This window comes from Haliotis cracherodii, unplaced genomic scaffold, assembly GCF_022045235.1.
Source record: "Haliotis cracherodii isolate W230 unplaced genomic scaffold, xgHalCrac1.p SCAF_1, whole genome shotgun sequence".
Taxonomy (NCBI): Eukaryota; Metazoa; Mollusca; class Gastropoda; order Lepetellida; family Haliotidae; genus Haliotis; species Haliotis cracherodii.
In genome coordinates, this window is record NW_027266264.1 from 68,363,341 (window position 1) to 68,377,970 (window position 14,630).

Below are 14,630 nucleotides of genomic sequence, written 5' to 3' on the forward strand. Positions count from 1 at the left end.
TAATCCCTGCCTATGTGATGCCTGATACTGATATCATAAAATTCAGTGACTGTTGAATGCCATATTTATATAGCGCTCGACATTACCCGGTCTAAGAGCACATTGTTACAAATGCAAATCTAATTAAAATTCTCTACATATATTTTTGGTGTGCTTAATGGTTTTACAATAAAAAGGATTCATATACATTTATGAAAACATATTACTGATAATAGTTCCGTTTTGTTCGGATCTTCACAAAGCAAACGTCCAAAGAATGAAAAATGGTGTTTGTTGAACACAGCCAAATTACCAATATGCACTAGGTTTTGTAAAATGTTTTCCCGACAAAAATGGAATACAAGTAATTACCATGGAATAATAATTTGGTCCTTCCTGTATATTATACATCGGCATAAATTATTGCCTTCCGTGACAAAACGTGACATTGACAATTTCGTTCGATTGACGACGTCCATACAGTATACATGGAATTATTGGGACGATAAAATCAATTAGTCCGCTGTATAAAATATTTTGCGTTATCAGCTAAAGCAAGTGGGATAGGTATGACATTAAAACACCACTTAATGACTCCACCCCCCCACCCACCCAAAATTCCAGGTTTACTATAGCCTGTAGATAATCAAGGAGTAAAGTCAACCAGGAGTAGATAATATGAGCAACGATACTTGCCTGTCGGACGACGATGATAAGGTCAGCCAGGGCGTACATGTTAACATCCCTCCGCTCTGTTTAATAAGTTTTGTTCCAAGCATTTGGGTTAATGTTACGGTACCTGTAATGGAATCTTTTTAGGGTCGAGTATAAGATACATATAATCTCTGTTTACATATCATAACACTTACCACTCAAATCCACTGGTATAGCAGATATGATTCTTCCTAATACAAATTCAATTGCTACACCGAAGACTCCAAGTGTCAACACTGATCCTAAAAAAACCCCACAAGCATGCTCAACAAGATACTAACAAAAACAGGTACATTTAAATGACGAATGAGCTATAATGTCAGAAGCCTTTTTTTCGGCCTTGTTCCAGACGTGGTAATTAATATCTAAACTGAGACATTGTCTCTGTGTAATTGGAATAATCAATAATTGCTAAATTGATACACTCAATAAATTTGACATATCAAAGACACAAACAGATGCTTAATTAAAAGTCCTGAATAAAATTTGCAGGGACTCGACAGTTAGCTATGGGCTAGTTCCCCTTTAACCATGCTTATCATGTATCAAGTTTATTAATAAAACTGTTTCGTGCATTATTAGTTCAGAAAGGAAGTCGTTAATTAATCACCTTAAATGTGTTCTCATTTTTGTCATATGGCTGGTACATTTGAACTCACTTCCCAACAGAAATGTACACTACTCATTGTCTTACCTAACAGTACGCCCGTGTGTCGTTTCTGGATAACATTGTTGTCAATGTACTCGGTGACTAGAGGTGTTCTAGGAGCTTTTACCGCACCCTGAATCAACAAACACACAGCGAACAGCCCAACTGACCAGGACTTGCTTGGCCTCCTCCCGTCAAGGTGAGTGCTGAACAGTATGCTTGTCAAAAAGCCGATGTCGTTGCAACTCCTGAGAACCCCGCTAGTGGTGCTGTCAATGTTCAACACCTTCTCTATGGCACGAACCTGCGACGCTATGTATACTGTAACGGTCTGTGTTAGTGCAGAATGTATAATTTATGTTGCAAATCTGTTGTGCAAAAATTTTATGAATTTCATGTACATATATCAGACTTAACAATGGTCTGTTGGTTATGTCACTGGACTAGCAGCATAAAGGTCCAGGGTTCGATACCAGGTTCAGGCAAAGGTTTTTGTGACTTATAATCGGTTGTGTTGCATCATGGGATTAATTTCTGGTCATGTGACCTCATCCACTGTCACATTCAGTTTGAAAGGTCTCCATGTTGGAGAAACGTGTCATGAACTATTGCAGAACACAGATGTAAGTTTATAACCTGCTTATTCATATTTATACAATGTGTGTACATCTAAAGTAATGTTGAAGCTATCATTTATCTTTAAATGATATAATATTTGTAGAATTTTGTATTTGTAACAACTTAGCCAATTCACTGTTTACACTGTAACTTAGCACCTTTTCTTGTCATTTACTAGTTTCTTGAACCTCAACACTGTTCATTCAACGCTAATGTTCAAAGGAAAAGCATGTTAACAGATCCAAACGAATGAGCTTTTCTCTTATTATTGTGAAGGAATAACGGACAATAAACATCAATTGGGAGTATCAAGACTGTTGATTTCTGCCATAATAGTCTGTAAGCAAAGGGAGGCAGCGCCTGTGGAGAAGGTGAATGAGGCAAGCCCAGTTATTCTTTGGCGCCATTTTGGCTTACTCTGTGCGTTACGCAAGCTTGTGTGAAGTTCACCGGGTCTTCTCTGTTTCCGGCATCTACGACAGGTAATAATGATACTGATGTCCTAATATCTTTTTTAGACATAGCTGTGTTGCCTTTTAGGCAGGAATAGGTTACAGCTGAATGTATCTGTATGCGTATGCACTAAATCTGCGACTTTCTGCGTTATGTCCTGTATCTGTGACTCTGGCTCTGTGTACTCAACCAGCTACTCCCTGGTTCTATGCAATGAAACTGCAACTCCTTAGATCGCGACTCTCTGGGGTTATCTGCATTTCTCTGGAACTCTGGCAATGCGATTCTTTTGATCTATTCACTGAATCCTCAGAATCCATGCACCCTATCTGGATATAGGCACTGAATTTGCGATTCTCTGAATCTCTGCAATGAATCGATGGATCTGTGCACTGAATGTGAGACACTGAATCTGTGACTCTCTGGATCTGAGCACTTAATTTGCGATTCTCTAGAGCTATGTACTGAATCTGCGACTGTCTAGATCCAGGCACCGAACCTGCGATTCCCTATATTATGAATCTCTATATTAATAATAATATTATGTTATAGCATCCTATATGTACTGTATCGTGAATGGATTATTTTAAATGGAACATTTTTCTGTACTTTGCAATCTGTTGTGTTATTATTTAAACAACCAGTTGTTTTCATTATGCCATAAAAGAGATATATAAAAATGTATGAAATTCTGATGGATTTGCCAATTGTGAGCTTATTAATGATATCATGTTACAGCCATCTACATTATTTTATCATCATCCGATTAGATTAAAGAGATTATTATCATTCTGTAATTTGTAGTGTTAATAAACATGAACACACATACACAAATATTTCTTTGAAAAAACCCGGTCCAAAAGCGTTAGGGTTGTAATTAGATTTGGTGATAATCAATCTAAAACAGGTTTTCCTTTAACCAATGAGGGAAAACCATATCGTAAATACATGTAGGTGATCAAACAATTCAGAGTACTAAAATATGGTTTGAGAATTTAATTTAGTTTTCGTACATTTCATATGTATACTGTTTCGGTGACGACGTTACTTTTCAGATTGAAGGTGCTTTTATTAATATGGGTCTCTTCTTACAAATACACTATAAAGGAAACTTTTGGGACGGGTGAACCAGTCACTGTGCAGTGTTGCATCCACAATATGTGCTAGAAGCCTATGTTCGTGGGTTCGAATCCCGATGATGTCTGATTAATTGGTTGGTTGGTTGGTTGGTTGTTTAACGCCACACTCAGCAATGTTCCAGCTATGTAGCGGCTGTCTGTAAATAATCGAGTCTGGACCACACAATGCAGTAATTCATATCATGAGCATCCATCCACGCAATTGGGATCAACCAAGTCAGCGAGCCTGACCACCCGATCCCGTTAGTCGCCACCTATGAGTATGGCTTGCTGAAAACCTATTCCACCCCGAATCTTCACGGGGCGCCTGATTAATTACTAGATTTGCTGTAGCCGACGTCGTGAAATCGGAATCCAATGACTTCATACAACCAGTTATAGGTATGTTGGTTCCATTTACTTTTTCCTGATATTCATGAATCTAGTTTACTGGGTACATAAAGCAGCGTTTTATATGAAATCATGTTGAAATAGTATTTTGGAACATTGTGGTCCTTGATCTAATTTCCAGAACCATGTGGTGTCTTATTACAATGTGTATTACACGTCACGCCACTGTGTTGTAGCTTAGTGTAACAATGAAGCTAAAGTCCCATGATGCCACCCACCCCCCACCCCCCTTCGGCTTAATTGGACGTCTCCTACACATTGAGTTGCCTTGACCTTCAACATCATCCAATCCCATGCGATGATTACTTGGGTGGTGTTTCAAAGATGAAGTCTCCATACCATGCTGACAGTTGACCTATTTGCAAGTAATTTCATGAAGTGAATGACCTTTAGTGCAACGTCGACATTTTAAACAATGATAGGTGTCGAGTTACTTGCTTAGAGTTCATCTTAACTAATTGCACACACCTTTGGTATTTCATGAAATAATACGACAGTTAGTGCATTTTTTCATCATTTGACCTCTGGTGACCTTGACCTTATATGGAGGTCACCTAAAGTGTGGATGCGATCGAGACCATGCGTTAGAGATCATGCATGCTAAGTTTAATCAAATTCCATTCATAAATAGTCATGTTATCGTGTACACGAGCTTTTTGACGCCTGGTTCATGCATATTATCAGCTAATACTTACATGTATGGCTAATAGGTGTGTGTCAAATGTGGTTTTTAATGTTTCAATAGAGCCTTTTGAAACCTGTGAGCAAGTCTTTGACTCAAGTAGATGTAGATAAAAACAGTATAGAGTTAAGGTAAACACATTATCTTGACTCACGGACCTTTTGGTTTTAATTCGTTTATTCATGAAATGTGAGGAGAACATTGGAGCATTTCAGATATATAGTTTAAATCATGTCAAGAAACATATTTAATGGGATGGATGTTACAACAGACAGCGCCTTAGAAATACCATACAATAACTGGCTTGAAGTGAAGTTAGTACTCGTGTTTTTCTTCAGTCATAATTATACATTTGATCATGTCCCAAATCCAAACCTGAACACGCATTGCATGATACTACATCTCAGCACAAACTGCTACTTTTCACACTGAAACAATATGGGTGCCAAACTAATCTCCGTTTGAAACCCCGTGGATGGTACTATATGTCATATTGAAACCATATGGATGGTTCTGTCTCTCATACTAAAACCCCATTAATGGTACCTATCTCATACAGAAACCATATAGACGTTACCATGCTGCATACAGAAACCCTATTGATTGTAATGTACTGAAACCGTATGTCGTATACAGACACCCCATGGATGGTACTATAGTGAATGTAGAAACTCAATTGATTGTATTATATCCCTTACTGAAACAGTTTGAACGATCACCTAAATCATACTGAACCTCAGCTGATGGTATACTATCAGAATACTCTGATACTAAATCCCGATAGGAGTGCTACATTTCAGACGACGCTGTCTCTGGCTCGAGTTTCTTTGCGTTTTCTGGTTTCTTATTCCCCCACTTCAAAAGCAACAGTGTTATGACACTCAACACAATACAAACCGAGCGGACGCATACATTCATTCCCGTAATTTTCATTCGTAGATCTACAAGGTCATGGAGTGCACATGATCCACGCTTGCCGCATGCGTAATTCCAGATAATACATGTGGTGTCGATAATCTTCCCGTACACAATAGGGCCTGGGATGAAGGCTGAAAAAGAAACCACAGAATGTGTGACACACTTGTGTTAAACACACGTTGAAATGTTGAAATCACTAACATTTCTATATGAAATGCGTCGCGAAGATATTTAGTTGGATTATGAAATATCTGCGCCAAACTGCTATGTTGGGAAACATTTGTAAGCTCAGTCGCAAATAGTGGTTGATGTTTGCACACACTAGTCTAGTCTACAAGCGTTGCAACTTGAATTCACGATCAGTAGAGGCGTCGTGCAGGTATTACATTGCATCACATGTCTGTATCAAAACACTTGTTCTGCAATAATTAATAAAAAAAACCAGAGCTCTTTATTATATTGTAAAGCGACATTTCTGTACAGATGCCGAAAACGTCGCTGTTACAGTATAATAAGGAAACTGTTATCAATAAGCTTTTTTCCACTCTGTCATTCATTAACTTCAAAGAAATGTCTATCCAACAATTATGAAATCGAGCCAAGACAGCCAATCAAATAGCCAAAGTAGTAAGGGAGGGGGGGCGTCTGTAATAATAAATGTCGGTATTACTATGGCTGCCACAACGCCATGGCATTTTGTCCATAGAAGGGTCACTGGACAGGGTCACTGGACAGGAGTACCGAGACAAAATACTGGCACCAAGAGCTGGGCCGCTTGCACACCATGCTAGTCCATGTGTTGTCTTTCAAACAATGCTCGTACAAACGGTGCATTGGTCGTAACTGACAACCTCCAGCAGCAATACATCACCAGAATGCAATGGTCAGCATCTATGTCTGAGTGTGTGTGTTGTGTGCATATGGTGTGTGTGGTGTGAGTGTAGTCTGTGTGGTGTGTGTGTGTGTGTGTGTGTGTGTGTGTGTGTGTGTGTGTGTGTGTGTGTGTGTGTGTGTGTGTGTGTGTGTGTAGTGTGGATGTGAGTGGGTGTGTGTGTATGTGTGTGTGTGTGTGTGTGTGCATATGTATGCGAGAAAGAGAAAGATAAAGAGAGAGATATAGTGACTTACGAGATATACGTACCAAAAACAGAAAAGGAAAAACTGAATAGTCCTACTGCCATTGACTTGTCTTTCTCCGCCACACTTCTGTTATGAAATACAAAGTATAATTAGATGCATTTGTATACAGCATCACTGAAGTCAATGCAAGCATATTTACCCACAGGAGGTTAATAATGCTATATTGTAATAGAAACAATATTTCGTATGTTTGTATTTTGTATAACGCCGCACAGGCAATATTATGGTATATTACGACGGCCTGGAATTAATCGAGTTGGGTACTTACAATCAATTGATTGATATTACGAGCAACGATACAAGGATACGACATCAACAATGAAATCAATACGGAATCTGAGTACTGGATCCTTTAAGTCGCCTTCTAATCCGGGAATCACTACGGTGTAAGTTGATATGGTACTTCAAATGTGTAGAAGACTCTATAGACATACTTCTGTTGCATGCATAACATCCTGAATGTTGTGACCCTACCGTATTAGGACAAGATATATGGGGATGACCGCAGTACTTCCAGCCAAAGCGTAAACAGCCGTAGAGGCAACGTAGGGGTAGAGGTAGGGACACCCCGATTCACAGAAGCTGGGGCTTACAGAGCCGCCTCCAGCAGACAAACAACCTCCGTAAGTCTGAAACAAACGTTCGTGTTGCTTATGACTAGATATGCATCAACACATATGCCAAACAGGTGTATAAGCGAAACGTCATCAAGTTATAATGAGTAAATTGAAGACACATAAATCCGATCAACTCAGTAATCATTTCTTAGCCTTAAAGGTACACATCAGGCGCTACTTTCACGAACGGATTTAGTGACGGCTGTATGTAACAAAACATACACGGTACTATTATATTGTCAATCAGAAAAAGGAATTAAAGACGAATTTCGCCCATGTGTGTACCTTAGGTTTCAACCTTTTTGGTATGTCTCGATAGCGATCTTTAAAATTGCTTTTTTTGTTTGTTTGGTTGTTGTTTAACTCAACATTTAACAATATTTCATTAATTAGCTGAAGGCACGAAAAATACCAACTCTTTGATTGATTCCTCACTTTAATCGACTCTGAATAGCATTACTTATTCTCCCCAGAAATCCATCTGTTCAAGTCCCTTTCCAGCTATCTTTCCATATTGATAATGCCGATACACTTACATGATAATCTTTAATTGAATCATTACGATTAATCAGTTGCGTTGAATCTGTGCAATGATACTGGTATAGGGAACGCACTATATATGGACCTCAAATACATAAGCGCCGGATAAAGGCTACCCAAACATATCAACATATAGGGTATTCAACTGGACAGGCATTGAACAATTCAACGAGCGTCTCTTCTCGGCAGAGCCAAAGAATGGTGAAAGTTTTATTCATTTCGTTTAGTACGAAATTCGGTTTCAGCACATGTCTTCATAATATGTGCTTATAGAAAGCCATGGTAGGATGAGAGCATATTTTAGCCAACGGGACATACATAATATATGAAATGAGGAAAAACCTTTTGAAATCATTGTGAATGTGACCAGATGAGTTCATATGAATGGGTTCTCTTGGAGTTCCAAAACTCGGCCTTTTATCTCTCATCCTACCTCATCCTTTAAAAGAAACTATACTCAATCGCAAAAGAAACGTCACCCCAAGTAAGATTGCATGAAAAGTTGTCATTGAAATATATGAGTAATTTTTGTCAAAATTTCTAAAATCTATCATAACCTAGTCCGACAAAATGAAATTTGATGATACAAACACAAAGCAAATGACAATAAAACCGATCGCCCAAACACATCACGGCAACGACCATGGTAACCCGCTGCACGTGAGTTCCGTGCAAATTGAAATGCACATGCGTTCCCCCATTTCTTGCCCTTTAAAATCCACCCGGATCGGGTAACATTCATTCGTTATTGAACTGCTACCAGATGCCAAGATTGACAAGAAATCAGCAACACAAAGCCCTTGGAGGATTGCAAGCTGGACAAACCGCCCGGCAAGTAGCCAATGCATTTCAAGTCCAGTAAGGACCATATATAGGCTCCAGCATCGGTACCAGACCACCAACACAACAGATGACGTCAGGCTCGTCAGATCGTGCGACAGCATCTTCAAGGCCGCTTTGTTACTGCTGCGGAAACTGCTGGGCAGACCATGGGGACACACCAGCGACACATAAGTGCGGACACCGTGCGTCGACGATTGACGAGCAGACACCGCCACTGTCACGTGCCACACCGAGGACCCATTTTGACACCACGTCATCGCCGGGAACGTCTTCAGTGGGCAAAACAGCATCAGCATTGGCGCCACCAGCAGTGGAGAAGAGTCCTCTTCTCAAACGAGAGGCGTTACTGTATCTCAACAGCAGATGGCAGAGAGAGAGAGAGAGAGAGAGAGAGAGAGAGAGAGAGAGAGAGAGAGAGAGTCTGGAGACGCCGTGGGGAACGTTATTCGGATGATTGTGTTGTTGAGAGAGGCTCACGGGCTGGTCCGAGCATCATGGTGTGGGGTGGAATTTGTCTTGCACAGAGGGTCGGCCCTGTGGTCTTCCAGAGCATCGTCCAGGGAGAGGCCAGAGCAGCTCGGTACATTGATCAAGTCTTGAGACCACGCGCCATACCTCATTTCGCACGTCGCCGCAACCACGAGTGTTAGCATGATAAAGCCCGTGCCCACACTGCGAATGGCATCAGAACAATACAGTGGCCTACCCTCAGTCCTGATTAAGTCCCACTGAGCACCCGTAGACGAGATTCAAACACGGACTGAATGACGTCCGACCAAGGCCGACAGCTGCAACTGAACTGCGACAGGCGTTCCTCAGAGTGTGGGCTCAAGTGCCAATGGCCTTCATCAACCGCCTCATCCGTTCCATGTATTGACGTTGCACGGCAGTCATCAATGCACATGGCGGACACACGAGATACTGACTTGTGATGCCATTTTCTCAGAGACTAGTGTTGTTTTTCAGTTTAACATTTGACACTTTAATTTCAACCTTGATGGTCGGTTTTGCCAATTTTCATCTTTTTAATATGTCTCAAAGTATGTGTACAGTGTTAGGACAAATAGGGTTTCTCAAAAATCTATCCACGGTGACATTTCTTTTGCAGTTCAGTATATAATACCCCTTACAGTGGCAGTCTGGTTGCGACATCCCGCATGACATGGTGAGAAGAACGTGACGTTGCCGCTGCAGACGGGAAGAAAGCGGACGTTGAGACAGTCACACGTATTCAGACCGTCATCAAACCCAACCCTCTCTCTGAAGATGTGACAATATCAAACAGTTAATATCACCAACAGAGACAATAGATACGAAATAACGATTCTGATAGTGTTCAGTCTCATATCAGGAAGTTAATTGTCCTTAGAAATAATATTTTGTAAACTTACTGGTTTCCCCGTCTAAGTCCGCTTACCGTTTGGTTGTCACAGCCAAATTGGAAGTTGAGGCACTCCACAAGAGTAGCGAGAAAGAAGGTCCCGATAACTACTTTGATACAGCCACTTCTGTCTAACTTGAAATGCATTGCAATGAAACCTCCGAGAAACGTTCCAAAAATTATTGTTATCGACACGATGACACCTAGTAAATGACAAACAACATGTGCAGGTATGGTAGTCATGCTATCAATGGTGTAAGGTCAATAGTTGTAAATCAGCCGAAGATACCGCCAGTTAAAAGAACATAGCTAATGTAGACCTAATCATCACTAACGGAAACGACAGTTGATTGACTTACAAAGTGAGTGAATACGGATTGAGAACGTACCTAATTATAAATGATTCACAGATCGAGAACATACACGTACCTGAGACGTAATGATTTACTGGTGGAGATCATATATCAGAATGGGGTACCACGGATGGATAACATATAGTTTGCGAAGACGTAATGACTCAATGATGGAGAACATATCTAATAAGCGAGTGTACACGGATGGAGAACATACCTAATAATAATGATTCACTGATGGAGAACATATGTCGGAATGAGTAATGACGGATGGATAACATATATGCACCTAAGACGTTATGATTCACTGGTGGAGGGCACATCTAATAAGCGAGAGTACACAGATGGAGGACATACCTAAGGCTTGATGAATCTCGTGAGAACATGTAAAACTCGGTTATGATAGAGATCCAGCCTGATCCAGATCATAACTCACTGATGGAATACAGACCAAAGATTTCGTGATTCGCTAAAGGAGAACAGGTTTAAGAAATGATGATTCGCTGACTAACATGTTAGTTATGACACAACGATGCAGGGTGGATTCGATTCGTAAATGGAGACAAGACATAAAGGAGAACACATCTAAGAGTGAGTGAGTGAGATGGGTTTAACGCCTCGTTTAACATTATTCCAGTTATATCACCGCGTGTCAGCTTAATGTGGGAGGGAAAGTGATGCAGGTCCCAGACGTTTACCACTTCGGTGAAACCCACGAGCACTGGTATGGTGCTGACAAACCTAGAAACATAATCGGGGCGAACCGGGATTCCAACCCACAATCATAGGTTTCTGGCGTGCCCAAGGGACGCAACTCTGCACAGCGAAACGCGGCGCCTTAGACGACTGGGCCACCCGTGCCCCCACACATCTAAGACGTGATGATACATTAAACAGACCTATTAACAGGTTGGACTTCCAAGAAGGGATGTTGAAGACTGTTTCGAGATACTTGGGGCCAAATGAGAATAGCCCCACTGTAGCAATCGTCGTGCACGTCATGGAGAGGTTGTTTAAAGTGTAGACTGGTTGACTCACCACCCGAAACAACGACAGCGGGAAATCTGAACATGTGGAGAAATGATTAGTTGAACTCAAAGGCAATCGCATCTACCTTTCACTGTTACTTCTCAAATAAACATGTCATGAAAACATTTACTCTCATTTTGTCACCCTCGGTTTGTCTAAACATGACACAAGTTATGAAACAGCAATGTGACCTGACAAAAGAAGAAATTAATTTATTCTGGTGTTTCAGGTTAAGGTGTGAACGATATGAGTTATATTCAATATTGATCTACAGTTTTGACAAAAGACTAATAGGGTCACTTGGCCGTCCCGTGAAATATCAAATATCAACTCTTCCTATTATTGGCTGAAGCGTTAAAGGCTATGAAATACCCCTCAATGTATAGTTCATAAATAAAGGTCACTTATGTTAATCTTGTTTACATTTTACATCATGAATTCTGAAGCACTACCTTTTACTTTGTCACAAAATGATTGTGTCTTGTCATCATCTGATAGGACAATATGTCGGCCTTTCATCTTTTTCGGAAAGAAGAACAATGGCACTGCCGTGACGACCGACACACCACCGAAAACAATAAATCCTAGCCACCAGGCACCAAGCCATCTTGGATCCTGTGGGGTCAGAGAAGTGGCTGGAAGAACAGAAAGTAGGGCAAATACATGTAACAGGTATAAATGTTCAAAGACTAGCAATTTGCCTACAGTTGTCCAAAGCTCCAATAATCTAGGATGGCTAAATTGGCATCCCGTGACAAAGTATGATAAGGTAGATATAAAATGACAAACTTGATAGATGGACATTTTCTTGGTGATGCGTTTAAGTTCTTAACTTGTAACAACATCTAATGAAGGGGCATATCTCAGAGGCCTGGGGGAAACATTGTTTAGATATTGCATCATGAATACCTTGTACAAAGCTGATATGTTTAGAGAGTCATATCTAACAACAGAGCAGACAATCTCATCTTTTGTTTCAAATGTTTAAGAAAGTTTGGCTGCATATTAACCATAATATTGAACTTTATGTTATTGAAAATGTTTAGTAATTTATCACAGAAAGTCCTATTGATAACTGTATTTGGTCATTAATATTTCATGTTAAACCATTTTAATATTATTAACAATACGTTTTAACTTGTGACAACAGAATCGAGTTCATGGAATGAATGTTTGTACGATACCGTCTGTATAGGAAAATACATACATTTTTTTATTTGTAAAGAATATATATCTTACTTACGAGACAAATCAACTGGGATTTGAGAAAAGACGCCTCCAAGGGAAAATGCCAACATTGGTCCGAACATTGTAATTGATACAAGTCCCCCTGACATGAATTGAAATACATATAAATAAAATGATATGACAAAAGGTGTTCATCCGTACATACATTGAAAAGGACGAACATGTGGCCCACCCTCACATTTACTATGTTCATATTAACATGCTGATATGGTGAAAGTATCTTTGCAAAGATAGATCAAACAAACATTTGAACATGAAATTGTTTGAACATTTTCTGTAACATTATCTGTTTTGGATCTTTTCTGACATCTGTTAGCTGGTCGAAAACAGAATTAACGCTGTGTGAGATGATGTTTCTATTCGACATAAGCATAGGCTGGTTCCCGTCACTGGTTTTATCAACAACAGTGACTTAAGTCATCCTATCCCTAGCTCATTCCATTCTTACCCAGAGACGCCAAAAAGACATTACACTCAACCTACTAACTCTTACCTAGAAACAGCCCTGTTCTTCTTCTATCAGTCACATTGTTGTCAATATAATCTGACGATAGAGGGGTCCTGGGAGATTTAGCTAACCCCTGTACCACCAGCGTCAATGCTAGAAACCACAGCGCCCATCGCTTCTCCACCCCGACAGGTCCAGCAGATCCACCCTCACACGTATCATTCTGTCTACTCTCCCATCCGGTTTGACTGCACAGATACTTCTCCCCATCCCCTGCGTCAGTCGCGTTGGTGACATTGCCTGTCATGCCGATGCTTCTTGGCAAAGACGATGGATCCATGAAATGACACAGCCCGCTGAGAACTCCCGATAGTGCATAAACCAACGTACTAATGCCAAGCACTCTTGGGATATGACTCTTCCGGAGGAGGTGGCTGGTAAACAAGACTGTGGAAAGGTAGCCGATATCATTGCAGCTCAGAAGGATGCCACTGGTTGTACTGTCGATGTTTAACACCTTCTCCAGAGTGGTTATCTGAGATGCAACATAAGCCGTTATTGTTTGCAGACAAAGGGAGGCCAATCCCACCGAGATCGTGAATGATCCAACTTTTCCACATCTTTGCATACAGGATGGGGAACGTGATCCGTCGCCACCCGATGTTTTGTCCTCGTCCGAATCACAGATGCTGCTTATAGCCTTCTTGTCCACCTGTTCTGTATTTTCACATTTGACTGACAACTCTTTCTCTGATGCTTCTTCTATAATGTTGGATGCCATCACTATTCCTTTACAAAGACACATAAAATAGTTTTATGTTTTATCTTTTATGGTGCTGTATCCCTTATTTTTTTTACTTGGAAATATAATGAAAAAATTGTCTGAATCTTAATTACGTCAATATCTAACAGGTTTCTTCAACAAGTCGTCGAGAAATCTTGAGGTTAATACAAGGAACGATCTACAGGCATCTTATCCCAATATACATTTATACGTTTCGTACAATGAATTACCTTTTCAGGGAATTTGTGCATTAAGGTTACATAAGTCTTAAAGGACTCAAACGAATGATACATAATACATACGTCTTAATACAGGCATATACTTACCAACTGTCTTCAGAGCTCTGCAAAAATAATCCCTGCCTATGTGGTGCCAGCCTTCATACTGATGCATAAAAATCAGTGACTGTTAAATGCCATATTTATATAGCGCTCGACATTACCCGGTCTAAGAGCACATTGTTACAAATGCAAATCTAATTAAAGCTGCAAGCAGCAATGGCGGGCTCCAAGAAACACTGTGCCCAAACGTCCATGTTCGAATCCTCAAAGGGTTTCCTTGAACCAAATCCGTCAAATGTAGGCACCACTTGCAGGGTATCGTCGCAAGGAAAATGGCGTGTGCTAGGGTGTCCAGGTCTGTTCTAAAACCATTTCCGACCTCGAACATGTTCGAATCCATAAAAGGTTGGCTTGTGCCAACTCC

At 40.4% G+C, this 14,630-nt stretch overlaps 1 protein-coding gene across 1 annotated transcript; it reads right to left on the minus strand.

Moving 5' to 3' along the window:
- Positions 1 to 5,413: 5,413 nt before the first annotated feature.
- Positions 5,414 to 14,318, minus strand: LOC139467710 (solute carrier organic anion transporter family member 2B1-like). The gene is made up of 10 exons (XM_071249223.1): positions 14,252 to 14,318; positions 13,187 to 13,930; positions 12,689 to 12,775; positions 11,898 to 12,080; positions 11,316 to 11,480; positions 10,074 to 10,266; positions 9,813 to 9,942; positions 7,157 to 7,311; positions 6,684 to 6,748; positions 5,414 to 5,673 (listed from the first exon to the last, which is right to left on the minus strand). Exons 1-10 carry the CDS (start codon positions 14,316 to 14,318, stop codon positions 5,414 to 5,416), a joined length of 2,049 nt encoding a protein of 682 aa, XP_071105324.1.
- Between the last annotated feature and the right edge of the window lie 312 nt (positions 14,319 to 14,630).